The sequence below is a fragment of the Platalea leucorodia genome (genome assembly GCF_965183815.1).
Source record: "Platalea leucorodia genome assembly, chromosome: 4".
In the NCBI taxonomy this organism is placed as follows: domain Eukaryota; kingdom Metazoa; phylum Chordata; class Aves; order Pelecaniformes; family Threskiornithidae; genus Platalea; species Platalea leucorodia.
This window is the reverse complement of record NC_138826.1, coordinates 11318196-11344487: the sequence shown is the minus strand read 5'-3', so window position 1 is coordinate 11344487 and position 26292 is coordinate 11318196. Positions and strand designations below refer to the sequence as shown.

Here is a 26292-nt window from a genome sequence, read left to right as displayed (position 1 = left end):
TCTACCTAAATGATACTTGTTAGTTCTAACAGTCTGCTCAGTGATGTGTATATGAAGGCAGACACTGAAGAGTGTCTACAAAGGGAAAATATGAGAACTTCAGTCCCAATCCCACAGGCTGTACATGCTTCTCCCTGTAGGAAACAGCTTGCAGGTTTGAGGCCTGAAGTGGAAATGTAAATTACTGCTATGTAGGTTTTCCTGAAAACTCATCATTTAGCAGTAAAGGAGAAAACGCATAATTTACCAAACCTGAGTGACATGAAGTTAAGATTATATACATCAGGATAGCCATCAACATAGAGAATAGTTTCAGCATTAAATTTATAAGCACAATATGTATGTTATTGCATCATATTTCTTCTAGTGATTTCTATTCTCTTTTTTCAGCTCCCATTGTTTCAGTTTTATTTGGTTATACTAAAACTTTAGGTTTAGACTCTTTACAAGAACAAAGAAAACCTAGAATAATTCAAAGCCACCACTAAACTGAAATAGTAAAATTGTCTCAGTAGTGACCTAGCAATAATAATGGTCTTGGAAATATTTATCCTGGAGATGCAATTAAGTTGGGCGACAAAATATCAGTAATGTTATCGTTTCTCTCTGCAAGAAGAATGTGTTTAACAGGAGCTATAGTTTTAGGTCTGCAGCCAATGCACTTTTTTTATTTCCAATTTTAAAGACAATTTCAGCCTTTATTCCCTGTGTCCTCAGATCATTGCAAGAAATGGTGACTCTTACTATTTATCTGCTGGTCATCTTGGCTCAAGCTCTTGCGGGGCCTTGCAATCCAAATAAAGCAGGTAAAATAACTTAAGTCTCCTATGATCTTCTCTTGTAATTAAGCTGCCAAAGGGTTTCTTTCTATTTAAAAGTGGAAAGGTTTTTCTTCAGAAAGTTAAACTGTGGATTCTGGAGAGGTAATCCTTACATTTCTTTTATTGATCTGCTTTCAGCTAGCACAGGAAAGCAAGCACCACTAAAGTCCTAGCCCCACAGAGGATTAGGTAATAACTTAATAATTGCTTAACTTTGTGCAATATTCATAGTGCAATAAAGTTAAGAACAAGCAGGATTCAGGCATAAAACGGCAAAGAAAACAACAACAATTAGAAATTATCCACAATAGCACAGGCTAGATGCAGCAGATCTTTGCTGCCCAAGCTGGGCTTCAGTCACACTGACTGCAATCAGATGACTAGTGGTGAATGAATGTGCTGGGCTGAACTCCTGAACCACACTGCTATATTAAACAAGAAAAAACAAAAATCATTGAAGCTAAGGCCCTAATTGCACACTGATTCCTACCTAGAAACTCAAATGATTTGGTGCCAGACAGACTTGTCATGTAGAATTCACTACAATTAAGAAACGTGCTTTAGAAACGCATTGGAATACACCTCAATATAGAGTGTTTGCTTGGCATGTGCGTGACTGGAGTCAGACTACTGCCAGTAATTTCATGGTATATCTTAAGTATTTGGCCCTCTAGCCATTTATTCCAGTACCTTCATTTGCATAAGCAGTTTCTCCGAACTGCAGGAATTTGCATGGCTGTAAAATTGCCAGAGTTACCCATCTGACCAAGCAGAATCAAATCTGACACAAGCAGGATCAGCTGAAGGTTTGTTGACCAGAAAGGAGCAAGTTGTTAAGGTCCCTATTTGACTTTCTCTGAGTATTCCCTAACCTTCTGCAGACACGGAAAGGCTGCAAAATCATGCTTTTATCATAAAAACTAGAGTGTGAAGGGCTCTAAAAGAAATTTAATAATTTAATAACTCCAGGTAGGGTGTCTTTTTTCTGGCTGTAGTAATTGGAGGTCTTTCTCAATTTTCAGGTCACTAATGGTTAGTCAATATTTGCCCTTTAAATTGCCATCAGACATTTAAATTTGCACTGCCTGATTCTCTTTGAAAAATGTCTAATTCTGCTATCACGAAGCAATCAGTCTGTAAGTTATGATGTTCAATATTCATGGCTGTATTAGCAATCACCACGTTTGGAAACCTATTGCCCTGCTATTAACCATCGCTGTTAACAGGGCTAGGATTTCAGTTCATTTACTATTGCTATTAACAGGGCTAGGCTTTTCACTTCATTTATTATTGCCATTAACAGTGCTAGGCTTCTAGGTTCATTTTTAGATCTTAGCTTTTAACTTGAGAATTCTAAAACTTCAGTTTGCGCTGGCACTGCAATGCCAGTGCAAGGAGAGAAAGGGCAGAATATGTCTCGTGGCCTAGATCTAACACCGCTACAAAAAGGTGCACATCTACTGAAGCCTAGCAAAAAACTTCACTCATATTATTTTTACGGAGTCAGTGGTGTTACAGAAGCCAGCTCTGCAGCATAATCTGACAGATTTCAGTGCAGCAATTTTTCACTTCAGGTTTCTCGGCAGTGTCTCTGCTCCTCAATCAGCTATTCCAGAAAGATAAAAATTTTACATGAAGTTCTGCATTCCTTAGAAGGCAAAGGCCAAACTCTTCCAGAGAGGACAGAATTTAACAACCCAAGGGTCAGTTTTGTGTAGCAAAAGCTGCTCATGTTAGGGGACCTTCCAGCACATACCCCGCTCGCAGAAATTTAATCCCAAAGGAAAGCAGGTGTGCAGACCCGCCTCTTTGAAAGAAAAACATCACTGAATATCACTCTGGGTGTATTATTTTCCTTTCAGATGTAATTCTGGTATACTGCTATCCTAAAACCATCATTACCAAAATTCCGGAGTGTCCTTATGGATGGGAGGTTAATCAGCTGGCACTTGGAGGCATTTGCTACAATGGGATCCACGATTCGGGATATTACCAATTCACAATCCCGGACCTGTCACCTAAAAACAAATCCTACTGTGGCACGCAGTCAGAGGTAAGACTATCAAGGCCAACATTTCTGAGCTGGACTCAGAAATTGGCTGGAGTCACTTGAGAGAGTCCAGTTTGCTCCAGCTTGGAGTGGGCTTTAAGTACTGATGGAAAGAGGAGGCTCCAGTATCAGGGAGAAGGAAATAATTAGTCATGCTTTGCATCTACAGGCAAAATAGTCGCAGGCTTAGTGATATTAGTCTGGGTGTTAGTCGCCCATTTGCACCTGTATTACACAGAACATACACATAGTAAGGCATACATATAGGCAGCACAGCATATGAAGAGCTACAAACCCATGTTTCCTTGGGGATGGTGTTTTGTCACCAGACAGTCTTCATGTTTCAAAGTACGAAGTTGTTCTTGATGCCTCAAAGACTCAGTACTGCCTACATTTCTCTGTCTCACCATCCACAGTTTAAGAACCCCGTTTATAACTTCTACAACTCCATCGTCTCCAATGACTCCTCGGTAATTGTGAAGAGCCAGCCTGTGAATTACTCATTCACCTGCACATACAATGCCAACTACCTGGTGAACCAGGCTGCCTTTGACCAAAGGTATGTCCTCTTCTGGGAGTGCACCTCACCCTGTTTTCAGCACCACATCTCACTCATACAGAAACTTTGTTATGTCCCCAGGGTGGCCACCATCCATGTGAAGAATGGAAGCTCTGGCTCATTTGAAAGTCAGTTGTCCCTCAACTTCTACTCTGTAAGTGCTCTTTGCCACCCAGCTTTTTGCCTTCACCTTCCACAGGCTTCAGCCTAAGAGCTGGAAAAAAAAGGCTGCTGCTCCTGACTTTTATGTGTCACGGAGCACATTACTAGCCTGGAACAGATAATTACGGTGGGGTTTGCAGGGGTCCTTGTTTCTGCTGATTAACAGGGATATACTTAAACTGAACAGAGCAGACACATGCCAACTGTTCTTTTAATCCCTCCAAATCAGGCAGATCTTTCTGCTGAAAGGTACATTTCTAACATGCTGACAGGTTTTATAAGAAAAAGCAAACCTTGTTTGTAATCCCACTCAAAGAGCAGCATGCATCTGCAGGCACCGCTGCTGTGACATAGTCTCTATAGACACAGCCAAGCTCCATGCATTTCTCCTGCAGTTTGCTTCCTGGTCCTCTCACCTAACAGATATTTCAGATTCCCCAGAGATCTTTAGGTCATGCTGGAATTTTGTTTCCAACAAAATATCATCCCTGTATATCAGGCCAATCTTTTGAAACATCCCTCTCCTCCCCACAGCTCCGCCGTGCTGCTGGAGCAGCCAGCTCCTGATCCTGGGGTCTTTTTTCCACCAAAGCACAGTCAAAAGCACCAAAGCCGCCTCTCTATTTTAGCAGAACTAGAAAAAGCACAACTAATAACACACTGTGTTAAATTTATAGGCCAGGTAGAGGGAGTATTTAGCACAAGGTGGACTGATGGAAATCTCTCCCCCCACACCCTGCATTTTGGGCACCAATTGATCGCTAAACATTTTGGCAGCCTTGGGATGCCCTATGAAAACCCACGGGGTCTTTTTTTCTGATAGACGGCACACTGGTAGTATACACTGGCAAGGTCCCAGGAGGTACCACACTGCTCCTGTCAACTCCTGACAAAATGGCTGCAGAAACAAATGACAGACAGTGAGCAATGGATCTCTGGTACTTTTTTTTTTTTTGCCAAATTACTGTTTTGTTCTAATGGCCATGGGGCTCCCAGGAGTCAAGGAGGGAGTGGCTGAACTGTTACTAATACATTTTCCCACTGAGCACAAGTACAGAACAAGCTCAGAAAGCTAATAGACCACTTCTTTGTTATTTTGTTCACATTTTCACTGGGGAGAAAAGATTAATTTCAATGAAATGTTCTTCTTTTTTTCCTGGCAAAATGGAAATAAAAGATTTATTTGGCCTTGTTATTCATCTCTGCTGCTGCCTGACACAGCCCTCTGCCTCCGGTGGGCCATACTTCCAGGTGCTTCATGTGCTCCTTTCCTCATCCAGAAGCAGCGCCCAAGCTGCAGCCTAACCCAGCAGAAACCCTTCAGTCTCACCTGCCCTTAGCCTGGGACACACCATTAACAGCAAAGGACTGCGAGGTAGCATGAGGGGCTGGAGCCTGAATGGAAATCAGACCTTCTACACTGAAACCTGTTGTGAAGAAAAGCAAGACAGTACCCTAAAACAGTGTAGAGCAATGGAGTTTGGAAAAAGCAGCAGCATACCAGGGTCAACTCTTTTTAGCACAAGGACTGATACCAGCTTTGTGACAATACTTCTGCAAGGTCTCTCCTTCGGGAGAAATCTTTGGTTAAGTGAGAATTTCTCAGGGCACTTTACAGCCATGGATCACTAATCTCAACACAGCCTTGAGCCTTAACTTTGGTGTATCCAATCTATCAGATGTTGCAGTGGGAATACCGTAGTGCCCCACAGCCACCTCGCCACGTAGGTGAGGAAAGGCACATAAGACAATCAGTACCAGGGAACTGAGCAAACACATCAAGGAAAGATAGTCCAACAGCTCCAGAACTACATATACCCGAATCCTGCTGTGTAGATTTAACTAAGTAAACCAATGCTATGACTAAACATGTACTCTTTATGTAGTTCTGGTGCTAGCTTTGTTATGATCTTATGCAATAAAAAGCAGCAGGATTTAAGGTAGGTACTTCCATGTATTTGTAACCAAACTTTTTCCCCTGAGCGCCAAACACTGCACTACTTTGAGCAGGCTGGATTTTAGTGGATGAATGACTAGAGCTGGCAGAGCTCTTTCTGCACACTCATGCCCCTTCAGCTCTCACCATGCTGGCCACCACAAGTATAAATCACAGAGTGCTGAACCTTTGTGTATGGGCATGTGATTTCTGCTTGTCTTCATTCCTTTTCCCCCACACGTGGCCATCTCCCAACCCCATTCCCCTTCCATACAGTCATCTCCAGTCTCTCACTCCCACCAGCTTCCCCCACCACCTCTGGTGTACCACAAGCAGCAGCAAGCTTGCTTCCCACCCATGCTGTGATATAACACATACCACAACCCAAATAGCATAAAATTCTGTCACTTACTATCATTATAAGCCAAACATTAACAAAAAGATTTTTAAACACCACCTTGGGCTTCCAATAGTCCTACTAACAGGTGTAGAGTTTGGAGTTTGCAGGTAATAAGAACCCAGACTTTTGGAGTCCATCTGTCCAGAGCTGTCTGAAGTCACCACATGCCTTTGCTTTGCATGATACTAGTAATGTATGATGTCTTTCTCTTTGTCTTTTAAAGAATGCCAAGTTTTCAAGTATAAAAGAAGCCCCTTTCGTCGTTGAAACATCAGAAATTGGTTCTGACATATTTGCTGGAGTGGAAGCTAAGGGCTTAAGTGACAGGTAGGCAAGGGAAGGAGTAATAATTAATACATTGGCAATCAGAACATTCCTTGCTAATCTGAGGTTTGTGTCTCCCCAGGTTCAAAGTTGTTCTCAACAACTGCTGGGCAACTCCCTCCTCAGAGTATTTTTACCAGATCCACTGGCCTCTGATCACGAAGGGGTAGGTGCTGGTGGGACCCGGGGGAGCACCTCTTCCCAGCCCAGCCCCAAGGATGACAGAAAGCCAGGGGCTGGTGGATGAGGGGGCAAAAGAGAAGCTGGCCCACAGCAGGACAAACGCATCCAACAGACTGCCACCTCAGGAGATGTTTCACTAAAGCCATGCAGGCTCTGACACTGCTTCTCCATGCACAACACAGGTGTGCCACGGACAACTCCATCCTTGTGCATGAGAATGGGAAAACAAGCCGGGCGACTTTCCAGTTCAACGCTTTCCGCTTCCGTAACATCCCCAAGCTGTCCAAGGTCTGGCTGCACTGCGAGACGCACGTCTGCGACAGCGAGAAGTTCTCCTGCCCGGTGGTAAGGCCTCCCTCTCAGAGAAACACGTGGTGCTAAATTTAGACAGAGGATGTCGAGACCTTGCTGAGGGCACGTTGGGTGCAGAGCCAGTGCCAGAGCTTTCAGAAGAGGGAGACAGCGCCATGCGTGAACCTGAGTGGCCAGCCGTGCACCCCGACTCCTGTCATGCCACAGGCGCTGTATGCAACATTGGGCAACTTGTTTAAATGTATTGAGAAATAACATAGCACTTTAAAAACTCAGTTCTTGTCAATATCCCAGAGTACAGTCCTGTCTGACAAACAGCTACAGTTAAACACAAGGCTGGAAAAAAGGAGAAAGTAGAGCTTTTTCCATTTTACCAAATATCTCGGCGCCGAGGGCACCCTGGGGGCAGCGGGAGAACCTGGCTCAAAGCTCACCGCTAGTCGAGCGAAACCTCCCAGCCCCCCTTCCCGGGGAAAGTCCTCTCTGCCATCCTGCAGTAAGTTACTGCTCTTGCAGCCATCCTATTCTGCATGAAATACATAAATTGTCACTGGAGCAGGAACTGAGGTCGAAGAGTAGGTTCCTGTGACCTTAGGTGGGAAGGAGGTGGGAGTGCTACACAACCATGTTATTTAGCCTGGGGAGGTGCACACTGCTTGCACCAACTGATGCAAGGGTGAGGGTTACTAAAGTGTCTTTCTTTAAAGACCTCTCTCTCTCATTCACTAAGTCAGAGCTTTGCTACTCTTTCTCTCATGCAATGAATGTGTCATTGCTATAAAATGAAGTTGAATTTCATTTAACCTGAATTGAAAGCCCAGAATACTCCTTGGCCGACATACTGTCGTTTCAGCAACAAATATTTCTTGCTGGAGAAGAGAAAGCATCACTCCTGGTGAAACCAACTTTTCTTTCTAAACACTTTTGCAGTCCAGGAGCCAAATTAAGATAGCAGTTTATTACCCAGCCTCAGTGCTAAGCAGGGGGCACTGATTTGTGCAAAACTTGCAGGTTTGACAAAAATGCATTGTTAGAAACTCTAAGGTTCAAAGGCAAAAGAAAAAACTCTGGGCTTAGATTTTGTTGTCTGTTTTTAAAGACGTCTTCAACTTTTTATCCAGCCACAGACCAGGGTTAAAAGAAAACACAAACCCAGTACTCCATTATCTGCCTTTCTGACAGTACCACCAAACCTCTACATCATCCTTTCAGGCACAGGGTGGAATTCCCTCCTCACCCTCCAGCACAGGATAATTGCTTGATCAGGCTAGCATCCCTCGAGTCCACTTCCAACCCAAAAATGCAGCTGGTGGTCTGCTGCAATTAAGGTTGAACTAAGCTGGGGGTCTATGCTTACAAGCAACTCATAACCAGAATTACCACATGCTCAGTTGCTAGAAAAAAAAAAATGCTCACAGCTGGGGATCTGCAAAGGTCAGGGGACGGACAAGGACCTTTAATCTGTAGAGCACTGCCTCCAATATGGGCCTTGTCAGCTGTGACAGGCATCATTAGTGCTGGACATGAGATGATCCGTTTGGAAGGGATTTGTGCTTCCTGTTTCTACCCAATAGGCAACAATTATAATTAGCAATAAACAACAACAGAAGCCTTCACAGAGGTCATGGGTTAAATTGATGGAGCTCAGCTCCCCCCTTCCTTTTTGACAGGAGTTTTCTTTAAGGCAGGGTGGAAAGGGCAGCCCAGGAGGACCTGTGATTAGCAAGTGGACAGCCATCTGGGCTCCTGCCATCCCATGACTTAAAAGAGCACTTACACTGACAGTCACTGTAAGGGCTGCGGCACACCAAAATCCTCAGAAAACGCACTATAAAGACTCTCCTTAAATCTCTCCTGCACCAAAACCCCCCAATAATTTCAGGAAAAAAGATCCCTAGAAAATACGCAGCAATATTGACACAGATTTCATTTCCTTGGTTGGAAACATGAGAATTGGGTCTGGATTTTTTTATTTTAATTTTTTTGGTATACATGGCTTTCTCTCTGATCTCTTGAGACATGTGATAAACGAAAACAGCGCATGGAACAAACCGGAGGTGTTTTAGTGGCGGAGATTGCTGTACGCAGTAAGTGACTGGGTTTCTGGGGTGTTTCTTCCTTTGGGAAGCAATGAAGTTGGGAGCCACCCATGGCTCGTAGCGTAGGAGCGAGCAGAGGGAGCCAAAGCCCTCTGCCAGAGCCCTTTTCCCCATGGCAGCAGGAGTCTTGAACAGAAGTTGGTCCCCTCCAGGCTTGGGGCTCTGGCAGAAGAGCTCAGTGAAGCTCTCCTCATTTACAAAGCGAGTAAAGGCACCCATTTGGCATTAATGATAAATGGCCAAACCACTCGCAGACCAAGTTAGCAGCATAAACTCTGCTCACCTGCATTTGACCTCAGCAACAGCCCAGACAAGCTCTGAAAGATTGCACATGAGCGGGACAGAGGTCAGCAGGAAAGAGGAGCAGCAGGAAAGCTTTCCTTTACACTGTGGGTTGGTACTTCAGCATACCCATAACTCTGGTAGGTTAACCCTTTGTGCCTATCCCTCCTGATACACAAATTGATCTGCCGCCAGGTTTCCCCATTATAAAACAACACCTGTTTCCTCTAACTGCTGCCTCCTGGAGGCACCAGGAATTTCTCCCTGAGCTGGTTTAGTTCCTCAGTTCCAGCACGTCTTTTGAAACAGGTCCCTGGAACAAGATATGCCTAAATCATGTTCTCGCTAGAGCCCTTTATACTACTTTATCAACTACATCCACACCAACCTGAAAGCCAATTTAAAATTACAAATAGATGTAGAGCAGCATTATTACAATTCAGTATGTTGCACCAGTAAAACCCCATCAATTGTAGAAGATAAAAGAACGGAGGATCCTTTTATAACTTCAGACAGTAAAGCCAAGAGGAAGAAATATCCAGAATTTCAAAATGTGGCAAATGTTATCTGTTCTGCTTTTACAAAGCACGCTAGTGCACTTTGCCCTATTTTAAACATGCCATCCCAATGTTATCGTTTTCTCTTATTTTATACAGGCAAAGGTTTATCCAGATTTTACACACTCTCAGGTAAATAGCAAAGTATGACAATGAAAATATCAATCCCAAATACAGATTTTGAGTGACTCTGTCAACATAGAACCCATAGCACAAAGAAAGAGCTAAAAAATCTACTAAATTTGACAGAAAGGGAAATATTTCAAAATAAAATTTTATTTCTCAACGTTATACACTTCGTTTTCCTCCTTTTGGCACATCCCTCACTCTGGACAATAAAATCATACCAATAACTTCCAATACTGAACATCACTTTCTCTTATTTTCACACCCTCTTCCCAAAAAGGAACAAGCATGTTTCACCGGGTTAACAGAGATGTCTGAAAGCATTTCTATTTGGAGAGGGTTTGAAAAAGGCTTTTCAAAGCCTATTTGTTAAAACTTGATATGGTGACAGAGCCACATTAGGGGCATGCAGTTGCATTGATGGGGGTGAGAAGAGAACGTGAAAGGCAGCTGACAGGGAAGTACTCACATTTAGTCTGTGTTTCTCTTGCAGATATCATCTTCCACCTACTCTTTGCGATTGGATTTTGTGCTGTTTTATTATAAAACACAGCCCAGCTGTGTTTCTTAACTTTTCCCAGTTCCGTTTGGACCTGGACTTCTTTACTAAAGATGTTCATTTTACAGAGGAAAAATGAAGGTCACAAAAAAATCCTTATGCACCATTTTACCAGATAAATAAAATATTTCATGAGCTTTGTGCCTTGAATACTGGAGAATCCCAAAGCAGATTTGCCTCTCCCCAGTCTCTGCAGGCACTTTAAACGAGTGAAAACCCAAGGGTTATGTATTCCACCGATGCCTCCTTTGAAAGAGTTGTGATGCCAACAGTACTTATTTCTATAAGGAACATAGGGATATGCAAACTCAGCATTTTTCAATGCCAAATTTACCTTCAGGTTCCCCCCTCCTTGTCAGTCTCAGCGTGGTACCAAACTCCCCCCCAGGCCTGGTCTTGCAAGGTCCTAGCTTGATCCGTGAAGCCTCTGAACAAGGCGAAAACTAACCTAACACATCAAAGATGGGAGAAAAGGACGCTTTTTATGTAGTAATAGTTAGAAGGTCCTCAGAATTAGTTGCCTGACATTTCTTTCCTGCTTCTGAGCCTTGTCAGTATTGGGTTAAGTAGAATACGACACATGCTGCAGTAGGTACAATAGTACTGATAGGAGTAGGATATCTTGGTGACTGGACAGGCTTAGTGCTGGATAGCTGCATGGTGTGGATACAAATTAAGCACATCTGAGATTGGAAAACAAGCTAATGAGCTTTACGCTTCCTTGAAGACATAGCCAGCATCAGATACAATGGTGTCCAAGTGTTAGCTCTGTACCTGAGTAACAACAGCTTTTAAACGGGAAAAAGAAATTACTAGAAAGGGAAACCATGATCTCGAAAGAGCAGGAAATACCAGGACATGAAACAATTTCCCAGCAAGTGTGATGGTAGGTTCCTTACTTCCAGTAATTACTAGAACAATATTGAACAGAACTATTGAAAGTGTAAGAAACATTCCTAGGCCTTTTCCATGAAACTTCCAGGATCCTAAATGTGAAAGAGAGAAGAATGACTACAGCTGCTACGCTTCCTATTAATGAAAACCGTAGGTGTACCTGTGTCTGTACATACTGCAGCATAAGCACATTATAGAATTTTTGCTATTGTTTGTAGAGAGGAAACCTCCTGAATAATTCTATTAAATTAAGGATTTTAAGCTCCCTGTTCTTTTTGAAACCTCATTGTTATGAAGATAATGCATAGCTAGAACATGCATACATTATGGCCACAGTTTTCAAATACACACAGATCCCCCTTACCATGGACTCTATTTGCTCCTCTAGGTGTAATCTCAGTCCATACGCATTTATAAGTAACTGAGAAAAATAAAGCTGTTTAGAAGCCAAAATTAGAGCCGGCAGGGTCCAGCCTGAGAGCCCGCAGAAAACGGGACCGCTGTGATGGCATGCGCTTAGCCATTGCGTACAACAGAGGGCACTCGCTCGGCAGAATTGTCTCATTTAGACACACCAGAGTCAGAAGATCTGCCACTTCCAAGTATTTCTTGGTGGTACAAGTTTCTAAAGCAGAGCAGAGCTATTGAATGTTTTGTGCACCACAGGGCATTTTGATCAGAGATAATGACTCTGCAGGTTTTTCTCCCCCGTTTGCTGCTTTGCCTCCCTCTCCCCTTCCCTCCTCCCACTAACACCCCAAGTTTCAACACCTGCCAAGCAGCTTTACCTCTTCAAATTCTTGTCCTTGACAAATGAGATTAACACACCATCTTCTTCTCCAAAGCCTGTTTCTTTTGCCTTGCCCTTGCGACAGTCACTGCTCTCCTATCATGGCTGTTTTGTGCAGAAAGCCTTGAACTGAGTCTCCTTGGTAGGTTGATTAATTTTCTTCCTAATTATGCAATAAGTGTTGCTTTGGAACAAACCTTGCAGGATTGCAGCAGCTGTGAAGTATGCCTACAAATTCCCAGGCCGCCTCCCTGCCCGTGGTGGGATGGAGCCTCTGGGCACACATCTCTCCCGTGTGTTACTCTGCTGAGTGGGGCTCATCCAGCCAGCGAGCTATGGTTGCGGAATGGGCAAAGCCCTGTTACCAATCCAAGTCTGGATCACTGTCTCCCTACAGTCCAGAAATGGTTTATTGCTAAAAACAAACAAAACACAACTGAAAAACAGCTCCCAGAGGTGACTGTGAAAAAGTCTATCTATCTGCTAGAGGAGGCAGCACAATTGAACAGGTTTCAGCTCCAGAAGTACTGTTCCTTAAGAAAGCACAAGTTGTCCATCCTAAACAGCTTGCATAAAAAACATGGACTATAATTCACCTTCACTTTTCCTAACCTGCATATGGCTCATCACTACTTATTCTACTAAATACTGTTTAAGTTGCCAGTATCAGAAAATGCAGTGATTGCAAAAGATTTCAGCACAAGCTGAAGCTTGATAGACTTCATCTTTTCAGATGCACTACAATGATGTATCTTTTTCAGCTGCCAGGGCATGACGATGCTTGCCTTGATCTCTGCATCTGAGAGTCCAACTCAAGGCTGGTCATGGAAACATAGGGAAAGGAAGATTAGTTACAGGGGATGCAGGTAATCTGTTTAGAACCCAACATTTGTTTTCCCAAAGATTACAGTTTGGTTTTGTCCCAATTCTTCCTCCCATTTGGATGAACTCTATTGAGGCATGAGTTTTTACATGCTTTCCTTCTCACAGTTTGGCATTGCAATGCTGAAGCACAAGGCCACTGAGGTCATGGCAACAAGTAGGAGAGAAATGAACACACACAGGTGTCAAAATGATAACAACACAGGTTGCAGCATAATATCACTAGTACAGTGACACACATTTACACAATATTTTGTTCATTAAATATAGGTCACTTCTTACTTGCAAATGGTAAACACCATTAACCTGGGTGGCCTTTGTTTGACAGTCACTGCAGATGCAAATAACGATTAAGAAGGTCCAACTGAAATTGCAAATGAAAGAGTGAGTCAGATCTAACGCAAATTCCTCAGAAGTACAAACCAGCAAGCATGCCACCTATGCAAGCTGGTACTTTCCATCCTTGATGCTCTATATTTAGTGTCCCCAAACATGCAGTGCCATGGCACTGTCATTCCTTCCACTCCTGCCACCCCAGGTCCAATAGTGAAAAAGAAGGAGCAGGCTCTGAGACTGTCAAGTCAGAATTAATTATAGTCAAACATTATGCCTTATATCCTGTGCTGGGATCCCACAATTTCAAATCCAAACTTGAGAATGAATCCTCAGTATCTGCTATTAAGAGGACATGCAGCTGATTCTGCTGCAGAGATGCCGGACTAGGTCTGACCTGATATGCCCACCTAGTGCATCCCCTGCTAGCTCAGCCCTGAAAGGAGGGAAGCCACATCAGGGCTGCAGGCCCTTCTGTAGGGGGATCTCAACTCAGTAGCACACTGAGGTAAACATTGCATACGCTGCCAAGACCATCAATATATTACACAATATACACAGGCAACATCTCAGATCCAGACAGCATGTATAGAAACTCCCCATCTTAATCCTAATTTAAACACTAACTTTGTCTCTCTATTCTGTAAATCCATGAGGTTTTCTTTAAATGTCCCAGTCCGGGACGAGGAAAAACCCTACTTATCTCAAAATAGTATCATAAGAGCCAGGACTCGATACATACAAAACACGTCATAGAAGTACATAGCCTGTATTAGGAGTGAACCTCCTCACTCTGTTCTGAAGATCAAATCTTTTCAAGTTATCATCTCCATCCAAAGGGCAGCTGTCACTCACAGGTGCAGAGGAAAAAATAGCTATTGATTGATTGGACCTCACAGCCCTTTCATGTAGCATATCATTGTGGCCCTGCAAAGGCCAAGTCCAGTGGCTTCACAGAAATAAGTAATAATTCTTGCAGCCAGGCACTCAAGGGGAGAGCGGTGTCCTGAGCTCTGTCAGAAGCTGCGTTGCACCCTGAAGCATAGAGATCAGCTAGCTTTCCGATACATTTTCTTTACTTTGTTGTTACATGGAAAACCTAGTACCCACCTAATGTCTCAGCCTGCTCTTTAAAAGCAATTATGTTAGACATGTTCCAGTTCTAAATTCTAAGAGGAATGTTGTTAAATTCCCCATTATGAAGCCCACTTGCAATGCAAACAGCTGCTCTGTGGTGCAACCAGCCTCCAGCCTTCCCAGATTCCTTCCCACACTGAGCAGCCTGTGCCTCCTCTCTGCATGTGGTTTCATCCACCTTAACACCCTCCTCCCACGGACTGGCTCTCTCTGGGTATTTACGCACTGTGACACAAAGCATCGCTGGAAGGGATCCCACCCTGTTGCAGGACAGTCCGCTTTTCTGCTTACACTCACCTGCTCTAATTGGAAAATAACACCAGCGTTTTTCCCCTGGGAGCAAACGCAGCAACATACATCAACACCCCTAAGACACAGACATTCAGGATGTGTATCATATTGACCTTATTTTAAAAAGACAATTGAGCCACAATAGGTAGCACAGACTTGTCAGCAACATGGCCCTGAAATATGTTTTGAGAAGATCTTGCAGGTTTCAATTGCGTTCTGCTTTTCCATAAGCACGTTCAGCAGAATCCAAATGATTCAGTACTGCACGACGGGAAGTGGGGCATGTAGATCCTATTCCTTGGTGAGCACTAAAGCTGAGGTCTAACGCTAACTCAGAGGTCTAACGCTAAAGCAGAGGTCTAATGCTAAAGCAGAGGTCTAACGCTAAAACAGAGGTCTTATTACTGTGAAATGTTTGCACAGCACTATAAATTTACACAGTGATTTATAAGCCCTGATAAAAGCATTCTGAGCACTTCTCATTGTCTTCATGCCCAACGCTTCTGTGCTAGCACCTTTTAGTGAATACCTCAAAGTACTCTAAAAACAGTAACTGATTAATCTGGAAGATTTAATCTTCCCTTTACAAACTGAGAAAAACTGAAGCAGAAGGAATGACATGAGCAGGTCACGGCAGGGGTCATGTCAGATTGGTACTCATTCCAGTAGAGGGGAATGCTACCAGAACAACAGAAACAGTCATCAAGGAAAAATATGTAGCCTGATCTGATACTTCTGAGGATGAATTGTAAATTGAGAAAACTTGCCAATTTTGCATTTATTTTACCTGTATTGGAAAGAGAAATTCCATATCTACAGAAAATCAATACAACAAATTTAAGGGTTCTGATAAACAATTTATTATGTACCTGGTGACCCACAGTAACAAATCACAAGCACCCATAGCAAAAGTATGATAAAACTCAAAGGTTAGTTGCCTGGAAGGAAGTTTACGCCAACAGGTTTTACCTTACACTAGTGATAGGTGTGCCACCGTGCCTCGGTGGGTGGCAATCCTTACCCTCTGATGCACCCAGAGCTCCACCCCCAGCTCACAACCAGCCAGGCTCGGGCTCTTTACCCGTCTGAAGGCCAATACCGCAGTTTCAGCTTCTCTCTGGGCATATGGCCTAGCTTGAAAGCCATCACAGCACTCAGAAATTTCACAGACATAACAGATATTTCTTCAGCATGGTTGATCCCACTGCGGATGGGTAGGGTGCTAGCCACCATATAAGCATCACCAGTGGTTTCCACCTTTAGCAACAAAAAGAGCACAGCTATTCTTATTGCATATCCTAGATATGGGTTGCAGGGTGCAAATAAATCTGAACCTTCCATCCTGCAGTGACTATTTTCCAAAATGTAAAGAAAAGTGGGGGGAAAAAAACCCCAAAATATTTTGAAATTACACTATCAATGGTTCTTCACTGGACTAACCTGAAATTTTATTCAGTTTTTTTCCTAGGAGAGATCTTCAACCACTTCACAACTAACTTTGGCAGATGGGGAAACAAGTTTCCTCCTCACATCCATTAATAGATTATGAAAATGCATTTGCTACTAACCTGCCTACTGAGTTATTCTAGCAGAGGTCCCTCTGCAAGGCCAACAGAAGACTCACGACAAAAGCTTTGCTATTCCATGACTATTTGCTCAATGGCCAGAAAGTGCCAAACACCAAGTGTTTTAAGGATGTTACAGAGGAGGCTTTACAGGTCACTCAGGAGACTGACCACTTGAAGGGGGATGCTGAGAGAGCACAAGTTGCAGCTCCACCAAGCCACCAGCTGCTCTCTCCAGTGAAGCTGGAAAGGAGGAGGAAAAGGGATAATTTCCTTTGTAACCACTGTTTCTTGTTTTTCATTGCCTTCATTTGCCCTGATTTGCTTTGGAAATAGGCAGAAGTTACTGAAAGCATTTTCAACAACTTCAGTAGGAATCCAGGAAAGTGATGCATGGAGATCACTGCCCATCACGCTGACGAATACTGCCTTCCTGTTTCTTCCCCTGCTTCTGATATTCGTTTGCATCCTCCATTGGATTTTGTTTCTTAATTTCAAGCATGTTAGAGCAACACTTTGGTTAGCAACACATTTGTACAGAGTGTCAGTCAAAAAAACCAGGCAACACTGATGACAAGAGCTCATCTATCTTCCTTTTCTCTGCCACCAACTGCACCAGTCCTTCCAAACAATCAACATATTTTTCCAGTTTGTTCACCATGTTGTCCAAGATCCTAATGTGCCTATTGGGGCATATACAACAAGGTCACATTTGTTTACCATCTGGTGCCAAGCAACACAGCATATTGTATATAGTTTCAGATTCCAGTAGTTTCCTCCTGGTGGCTGGATTTCATGGCAAGGGAGGGAACGACTTTTCTGTTCCATATTCCAGGCATTCTCATGAGGTGCCATAGTTTGATCATGCTTGGGTCCTCCTACCACATGTCTCTGCAGAATCTACATACACTGCTAATTACGTAGTCATTTCTCAGACTAGCTTAAAGGGGTAGCTTGCTGAGGGAATTTTGAAAGAAAATAATTTTCCCATCTGGCAAAATTTAACACTGGCCTCACCGGAGCAGAATAAAGGTTCCTCTAATTCAAAAGCTTCCCTCTGACAGTAACCACCAGCAGCTGCTTACAGAAAGTGCAAAAGCAACAGAAGATGTACACAGTCAATCTCAGGGTCCTCTATAACAACTATTGTAACCTACAGCTACCTTGCAAGACACAAAGCTGTAGGCTTGCATCCTGGCCAAATTCTATCATAGATTATTATATAATAAAATACTAAGATACCGAAAGGAAGAAAAAGGAATTGCCTGAGAGAAGTGGTTACAGTGAGGGGAGATCGGGGGTATCTGCTTTCTAGTAAGCACAACTGTAAAGGATGAGGCACTTTTATTTATTTTATCTTTTTCAGCTTATTTTGAGGCTTTTTATATGTAGCAAGATTAATGCAACCTATTTTGCTTCAATAAGAGACTAGAGAAAACATTTGAAATGAGTGGGGAAAGTACTGACCACAGATATAGAAAACTAAACAGGAGGCACTCTGTCACCCGTGACGCCTGAAGCAACCACAGTCTGTTAAAAAAAAAGGGGACTAGCTTACTATTTGCCTAATTAACATGACATCTGGTTTCAACTGGATATTAATGGTCTTAATTTCCTGCTCTAAACCACCGAACATTGTCGTTGCAGGCTGATCAGCAGCTACTATTTCCCTTCTCTACAACAGCCGCATTTGAGTGGTGAACAAAACTCCTGCACATTTCACATGGTCTACAAAACACTTCTGATACCTATTGTAAGGTGAAAGGTACAACGTATTTGTGGTAATCAGCCTTTCACAAGTGAGCAAAACTCACCCTTCATGGCTTGCTTCTCTTGACCACTTTTTCACAGAGAAGAAAATGAGTCTCTGCTCTGTATTTTCTTCCCAACAAGCTCTTAATGTGGTGATGCTCTTAATGTGGTGATCTCCACACACACAGGGATGAGTCCTTGGTTCTATTGATAATCTCTTAACACAGCAAGCGTGATTCATCATGATCCCAGGTCCCCATATGGCTATTCTCATTTTAGTATTACCCATATTTGATATTGAAAATGTGTATAACAAGAAAAGGGATGTGTCCTTCCTATAAAGGGTTCCAGCTCCCCCCTTGGGAAAGCTTCCAGGCTGAGGATTGCATGCCATCAGGGAACCAGTAGGAATTAGTGCCAGAACTTGCACAAATAAGAATATCAAATAAGGAGAAATCATCTTTCAAATATGCAATGGACAACAAGATATCATGTGAGTGCTTTTGATACGCTGGAGAGAAAGTGGCCATGGTTGCTGAAACAGATATAAAATCACCAAGTAATTTTGCTGAGCTGCTTGAAATTTTGGGCATGGTGGAAGTGTAGGGGACTTGGAGAGGTTCATATGGTTAGTTTTTTTGGTAATAGAGTTTACAATCAGTGATAGGATCTCCATCTAGCATTAGAAATCCAATAAAGGAATTACTAGTAAGCTTAGGTAAGTTCTATAATCTTGTAGAATATTTATCAAAAGGTCAAAATCCATACAAGCCTTCAAAGATGAAAGGTGACATCTTTAGTAAGCAGACAGATACATTACTCTGTCTATACTCATCTCAGGTGTTCTATGTTTCAATGCAAATGCAGTAAATATACCTCCTTCAGGATGTAAATACGTTCTTCCAAAAAGGATTGTATGAAAAGATAGTACAAAACAAGCAATATAACAATCTGGCAACACTGGCTTCAGAAATCCTTGCTAGCTCTCTTCTCCATCCAGCAAACTTTCCCTCCTGGAGGGCATCCTGTTTCCCACCAGCCCACACAGTATCGTGGTTCTGCTATAGCTCCACGGCATTGCCCCATCTACCTTCAGACATCTCCCAGTGACTCAGGACACAGGCTGATGCCGGTGCTGATGCCTAAATCCAGCCAAGTGGTACCTAGGAACAGACCCAGCTCACAGACCCAGACCTGATTTGGCTGTACAAACAGAATAAAAAGAACAAGTAGGAAACTCAAATGCTAGGAAGGATATAGCCGTGCCAACAGACTGCTGTAGAAGTTTGTCTTAGGAATAACTTTAAATTTAAAGTCATTTAGCCTAAGATAGATCAGAAAAAGACAGGAGAAGGAAAAACGGAACAGTCATGAGGAGAGGCTCTAGAAAAAGTGAACCCTAACAACCAGAATTGACCACAAAACAAGAGCAAACTGGTTCAGGTAACCACAGGGCAAAAAACAGGTTAGGCATTATGTCTGTTCAATGACAGGATTACAATTCTCTTGCTATAGTTCTGCCATTGCAGCTCTCTATTTATGGTCAGATATTAAAAGCAACACTATGCCCCAGGGCACTGTAACTCAGACACTGAGCACATATCCATGCCCAGGTTTCCATCCCAAGAGTGAAATAAGATCCTCATTCCTTTGTAATTGTCACCTGAAGGTTGGCCGTAATTTACCAAGAGGCTGCCCAGTTGTTGGCATTTCTTAACATCTTACAGTTTATAAAAATACCAGGATTAAGATTTTCTTTTATCAATTATTTCTAGGTACGGGGAAGTGGAGCGAGGCATTATTACAGGCGTTATAATAGAACACGATTAGTGCAGCAGCACACTGTCAGCTTGCTTCGCCATCCTGTAATCTTTGGCAGGACTTCAGCACCTCTGCACCATGCTGGAAGCAGAGAGCAACCGTGAAACTGGTTCGATCAGTGCTCCAGGTGTCTGCGAGGTGTGGTGTTACCTGGGCTCGGCTGGTGCTGCTGTCCTTGCCCTGGCTTTCCCAGAGAGGGTTTCAGTGGAGGGGCTTAAAATCTCTCAAAATCAGCCTGAAGAATTGCCTGGTGATGATTGTGGAGCTGTACCAGAGGACATATTTGACAAGATTGGTGTAATCTCTTGACTAATTTTAAAGTTACTCACAAATATACATGCCCTGATTTTCAGGGCTCCTAATTAATCAGGCAGGGTTCAACTTGATTTTGGTGACCAACTCTGGAAGACACTAACTTAAGGCTTAATCCTTCTAAGCCTTAGTTCCCACCTCACACACGCCCCCCTGCTTTTTTTAATGTGACTGTGCACACCACAAACTTCCGTTAGTTAACATTTATAAAAAGTCATTGTCATCTTTGAAAAGAGCAACGCTTTCCTCACTTCCCAAAGTTCCTGACAGTTCAGTTCTTGTGACTCTTAAACATACTCACTTGGAACTGAAGTTTGGCAATATTCATTATGAAGTCCACAAAGTGGCCTGTCTTTAGGAGGAAAGCCAGCTAGCCAGCTGATGGAAGCAATTTATTTTGTTGGACTGCAGGCAGATGCAGACAGCTATTTAAGAATCCATTTCTACTATCTTTTTTCTTTCATTTTTACTTTATTTTACGGGGGGGGGGGGGCGCACACCAAACTGCTCTGTCATCTAAAGCTCAACACCACAAGTTGTTAAAAATGGAATATTCTCTTCCCCACAGAAATTCCTGAAAGTGGGAGACAAGCTACAAATAAAAGAAAATACTTTGGAGGGGAAAAAAAGAATACATAAAAACCTGTTAAAATATAGTTCCTTCATGAAAAATCATCTTTATTTAAGTGAAGAATACGGATAGTGGAAATTTTCCAGCCACCTATAAAGTATGTTTTTCTAAAACATGCTCCTCTCTCCCAATTCATCAATGTACACTGAGCCAGCAATCCCTAAGAAGACAAGGCGTTTAACACATTAATTTGTGGATGAGAGGAACGCGGTCCATCTCAGCTTCTCTCTGCCTTTGCTGCATGTTGAGCAAATGCGAGAAACTAATGTTTTGTCAGACCTGCCTGGATCTGATTTAGAGGTCCTGATCTCAACCTCATTTAGTGACAGTGAAAATAGTACCTTTAGCTACCACCTCAAAATACAGCTGTAGGTGGTATATGCTCACAAGTCCTGCAGCCACCTCTCCAGCTACAACCTATGATGGGAAGCAGCCTGTTGATTAACTCCAATTGCATACAACCAGGAAAATCACCTCACTGAATGCTTACGATACAAATGGATTTTATTGCAGTTTCAGATTTGCAGTAAGTGCTCTTTGATCTCAGATGTCCTTCCCATCATTTAACTTTTTTTTTTTTTTTAACAGACCTAGCCCCATGATTTAACATCTCCTTTACAGGCATGGCGTACAGCAGGACTGCATCATGCAGGTAGGCCAAGTAAGAACATACCTGTCCTGGTTTCAGCTAGGGATAGAGTTAATTTTCTTCCTAGTAGCTGGCATAGTGCTGTGTTTTGGATTTAGTATGAGAATAATGTTGATGATAACACACTGATGTTTTAGTTGTTGCTAAGTAGTGCTTACACTAAGTCAAGGACTTTTCAGCTTCTCATGCTCTACCAACTGAGAAGGCTGGAGATGCCCAAGGAGCTGGGAGGGGCACAGCCAGCTGACCCAAGCTGGCCAAAGGACTATTCCATACCATATCACATCATGCTCAGTATGTAAACTAGGGAAAAGCTGGCTGTGGGGCTGCTGCTCGGGGACAGGCTGGGCATCAGTTGGTTGGTGGTGAGCAATTGTTTTACATTTGCATCACTTGTCTTTCTCAGGTTTTATTTCTCTCTCTTTTTTGTTATTTTCCTTTTCATTACAATTTATTACTATTATTATTATTATACTATTTTATTTCAGTTATTAAATTGTTCTTATCTCAACCCATGAGTTTTCTCACTTTTCCTCTTCTGTTTCTCTCCCCCATCCTACCAGAGGAGGGGTGGGGAGTGAGCAAGTGGCTGTGTGGTGCTTAGTTGCTGGCTGGGGTTACACCATGACAATACCTTAACCAACAACCCTAAACCAAAGTGCAACAAAAATGCAGCAGTCTCGAGATGCTGCCTGGGTTTGGTATTTGCCAAATCATTTTCAGTTAAAAGTACATTTCATTTTCAATAAATAAATACATTCCAACTTTGTCCCAAATACAGCTGTGATTCCAGACCATAATAATTAATTGACAATCCATAGCTAGAACTAGCTAGTATAATTCTTCAAGTAGGAAGGAACAAAAACATGCCTAGAAATGTCCTATGTCACTCTTACGTGGAGTTTGGGATTCCTTAGTGCCTGGGGACTGAACACCACACACAGGTGCCTCAGATGCATGTTGCTTGGAGACAAACTTATTCAAGTATGCAAATCTGGGGAAATCACAAACTGGGAAAAGGAGGAGGCTTAATTAGAACATCATATTAGGCAAGTGCTGTAAGCAGGGAGCACAATGTTAAACCTCTTCCTCTGAAGAAAGGGAGCTGTGAAAGGGCTGTGCCTTCCAGTCTTTCCTAGCCCTCTTCCAAAAAATCTAAATACTTAGTAGATTCCCCAGGAGAGACAAGGGTGACCAGTAACACATGCGTGTAGGCTTGGAGAACACTGCTGTTCTCAGTGCATCTTCCAGGAAGATGTCCTGAAAACCAGAAACGATGCCCCTCCTCTGGCATGCAATTAGTAACTCCAACATTTAATCCAATCAGTCCCCTGGAAAAGGCTAGAAATTAAGGTCAGCTTACTGCTGCGGTGTGAGAACTTTAATGCATTAGTTAGTTTGTTGATTTTCTCCTATTGACCAACAAGTACATAATAAAAAAGTTGTTAGACTTACTGCATTGCTGCCGACCTTAAACTGTTAAACAGACAAGTTTCCCATTTAGCAGATCTGTTTAACTTCTAGCATAATTGACAGACATCTGAAGAGCTGTGGATTAAAACAATGATTGCACGGGTGAGGGGGAAGTGAAGAAGCACATACAGTCATTTCCCTTCCAATTTGTCACAGAACAAACAGAGCTACTGATCAGTACTAATATTACAGGAATTGAACTTGTCACCACATAGCAAACACTTATGTGCAGAATTTAACCACAGACGTGTGCCTGGAAAGCCCACTGGGCTGCAATTGAATAGATAAACATGTATTGCTTGCTGAATATCAGGTGGCTGATGATCGGTTAAAGATCTTGTGGCAATAGAAAATTAAGCGCTTTGTGGCAGCTGGAAACAGCCACCATTATTTTACCCATTAATAGTCCTGAAAGCAAACTGCCTGGAGGTAATACAAGAAAGGACTGCTTTTTATGCAAGAGGATTGCCAGCCACAGGCTTCTCTTTGCTGTACAGAAAAATAATTACTTCCAGAATATCAAACCAAATCTATCAAGTGATAGAAAAATCCCTGTGAAAAGCATTCCTTGAGTGATGGTGGGTAGCAACCTAAACCAGCACAGAAACATCTGCAACCAAGACATCAGTGACAACTAAAGACAACAAGAAACAGCTTCATTCATCCTGTCATCTTCTCTCTCCTCTCCTATTGTGGAGGAAAACTCATTTTCTGAAATAGATATTTTACTAAAAAGCTGAAAAATATTTATTAAAACACTTTTTTTTTTCCTGGCAATGTTGTGTTAAAAGCCCAGAGCATCATCAGTATCTTGGAATTTCACAGCTTCCAGTTACGCAAGAGAGCATTTTCCCTTTTTTTTAGAATGGAAGAGGGTATTTCTCCCTCTTTCAAAACTGTGGGACTTTTCAAGAAAACAAAAAGTCAATTCCCCATTTTTTTCTAAATTTCTGAAAAAATTAGAATTTTCCAATGGGGAAAAGCAACAGTAACAAGGACAAAGTTCCCCTCCCCACCACTGCTCAGAGAAAATATCCCACTTTTCATGCCCAGAATTACTGACAAAATACATATCAAAGTCCAGCACCTGAGAATCCAGGAGTAACTGCTGCCTCCAGAGCTCTCCCAAGGAAGAGACACAGATACAGGCTTTATTTCTATTACTCCAGTGTCTGGAGAATGCGGGTGGGTGGGGAGACCACCTCATTATAGTGGGCATTAACTAATGCTGATAAGCAGGGATGGTTGGAGCCCTGCACAAACAGGTGAATCACAGAAAAGCCCAGGAGGACCGGTGCAGACTCTGCTCCTGCTCCATGCTGGCAATCAGCAGCCTGGCAGGTACGCACGCCTCACTCAACACTCTTCATAAGCCCAACCCTAGCACTGACCACCTTTCTAACCACAAACCCTCACCATTGTGGCAATTAATAAAATGCAGTTTCTGCCTTCTCCTTTTCCGTCGATTCACTCTCACCTGCTTCTAAACAGGTGGAGGAGCACAGTTTCCTACCTTCTTTCTGATCTTTTGCTTTTACATATATTTTCTGACTTGTGTCACTTTTTCTGCAGTTCAGGGAGGAGAGAAAGTTACTGTTCTGATTTGCACTGTCCTGTTGAAGTCCTGAATATGCAGTTGCATAGAATCATAGAATATCTCAAGTTGGAAGGGACCCATAAGGATCATAACGTCACACGTGGGCATGATTTAGGTCAGAGTTTATTATATTCCTAGTTTCATATGTGAACACTCTTCTCCTCCCCTCCCCCCAGATAAGAGCAAAATGCTTAATCTACAGTAAGTAGAGCAAAGTCCTCCTCCTGCACAGTTAGGATGCACTGGGGAAAGCAGCACATGCTATCATCAGCACGGTCTTGGGGCCAAGTACAATGCCAGCAAGAAGTCTGTCAAAAGATCATTTATTTGTGTATAATTTACCCAGCTAGACTCCATGGCCTCTGCTTGGGCCATCTATTGCTGCAATACAGAATTATATGTCTTTCTAAGGTCACATGACAGAAGATAATATATATGTATTTTAAAAATGACATAATGAGTTTGGAAACTACATAAGAGGCAGACTTTCAGTGATCACAGCTTCCATAAATTGTACACTTGCAAGATGCACACAGCAGATTCCTACAGGGCTCAGATGCAGAATTCTATGAAGTGGTCCTGAGTACAGACATTGTAATTAGAGATATTCCAACAACTGTAGCAGATATCCATTTAGATTCAGTTTTGCTCTGTGTGGATGAACTGCATTTTTAAGCTCCTGTTTTTTCTAGATGGAGATGTCATTTATGGCTCTGTGTCACAGTGTTAGGCGCACAGTAACCCTTGCTGAGTGTTCTGACTTGCACAACGCTACTGAAGTGTGTAACATAATGAAGTCCATAAAATAAATTGTGAAGAGGACGGTTGCAGTATTAGTCACAATAGCAGTTTTCAATATTCACTAACAGCACGGTACCTAGCTGCATTCTAGCATGGAGAGGAACATTTCCTGTTTATAAAGCCTCACACGCTTTCTGCAAGAGCCAGTAAGAAATATAAATCATCCTTTAAACAGCTAACAGTAAGGACGGAGTCCACACAGTTTTGGAAATCCTATGATCTTTGGGAACCACATATATCCTCAAAAACTGACAGCCTTTGACCAAGTATTTATTACACACTTGAATATTAACCACAACAAACTAGGAAGCATTTATTTACTGTTAAAACCCAAATATGCACTAAGGAAATAATCACCACTTGCAGCACTATCCCATTTCTATATCACATAGAATAAGAGACAAGTGCTATGCATTACACTCCTTTCTTACCTCAGCACAGCACTTTCTTACCTTCCTAGGTAAGAAACGCTAAGAGTAAAATTCTGATAAAGCCAAGCTGATTTGTACTTATTTTTGCTCCCTTAATGCATTTCTGCTGATACTCTGCAAGAATACCACCAACAGATTCAATAGACAAAGGAAAACTGTATTTAAACTGAAACTTACTTCTAGCAGCAGATGATATGTACTTGACATTTTCATGGTGAAGGTTGCATCTTTTGTGTTGTATCTGAGCTTAGCAGCAATGGTGACACTGACTGATCTGCTTTTCCACAGAGGTCCACAATTCATCTGCTTAATCCTATACAGCAACTTCAGGTGAGCTTCCAAGTAACACAGCAGAGGTCCAGCCAGAGGATGTTCATAAAGTACTTCTGCTAATTGCTGTAGAGGGGACACAATTTTGACAGAAGTGTCAGAGAAGGACATTGTCCAGCTTTGCTGTCTGATCATACCCAAACATAGGGATATTTCAGTCAGAAGGCCAAAAAAAGTACCCTAGAGATTGTGACAAGAAGATGGCCTTTTATTTTGTGTCAGAAAAATAGAAG

General features: G+C 42.5%; 1 protein-coding gene across 1 annotated transcript; it reads left to right on the top strand.

Annotated features, from left to right (window-relative positions):
• Positions 1–730: 730 nt before the first annotated feature.
• Positions 731–10357, top strand: TECTB (tectorin beta; the record flags this gene model as incomplete). The annotated part of the gene is made up of 10 exons (XM_082310649.1): positions 731–806; positions 2684–2874; positions 3288–3430; positions 3512–3584; positions 6152–6255; positions 6335–6418; positions 6618–6780; positions 8765–8834; positions 9785–9817; positions 10305–10357. The coding sequence occupies 10 exons, from the start codon at positions 731–733 to the stop codon at positions 10355–10357; spliced, it is 990 nt and encodes a 329-aa protein (XP_082166775.1).
• Positions 10358–26292: the final 15935 nt, after the last annotated feature.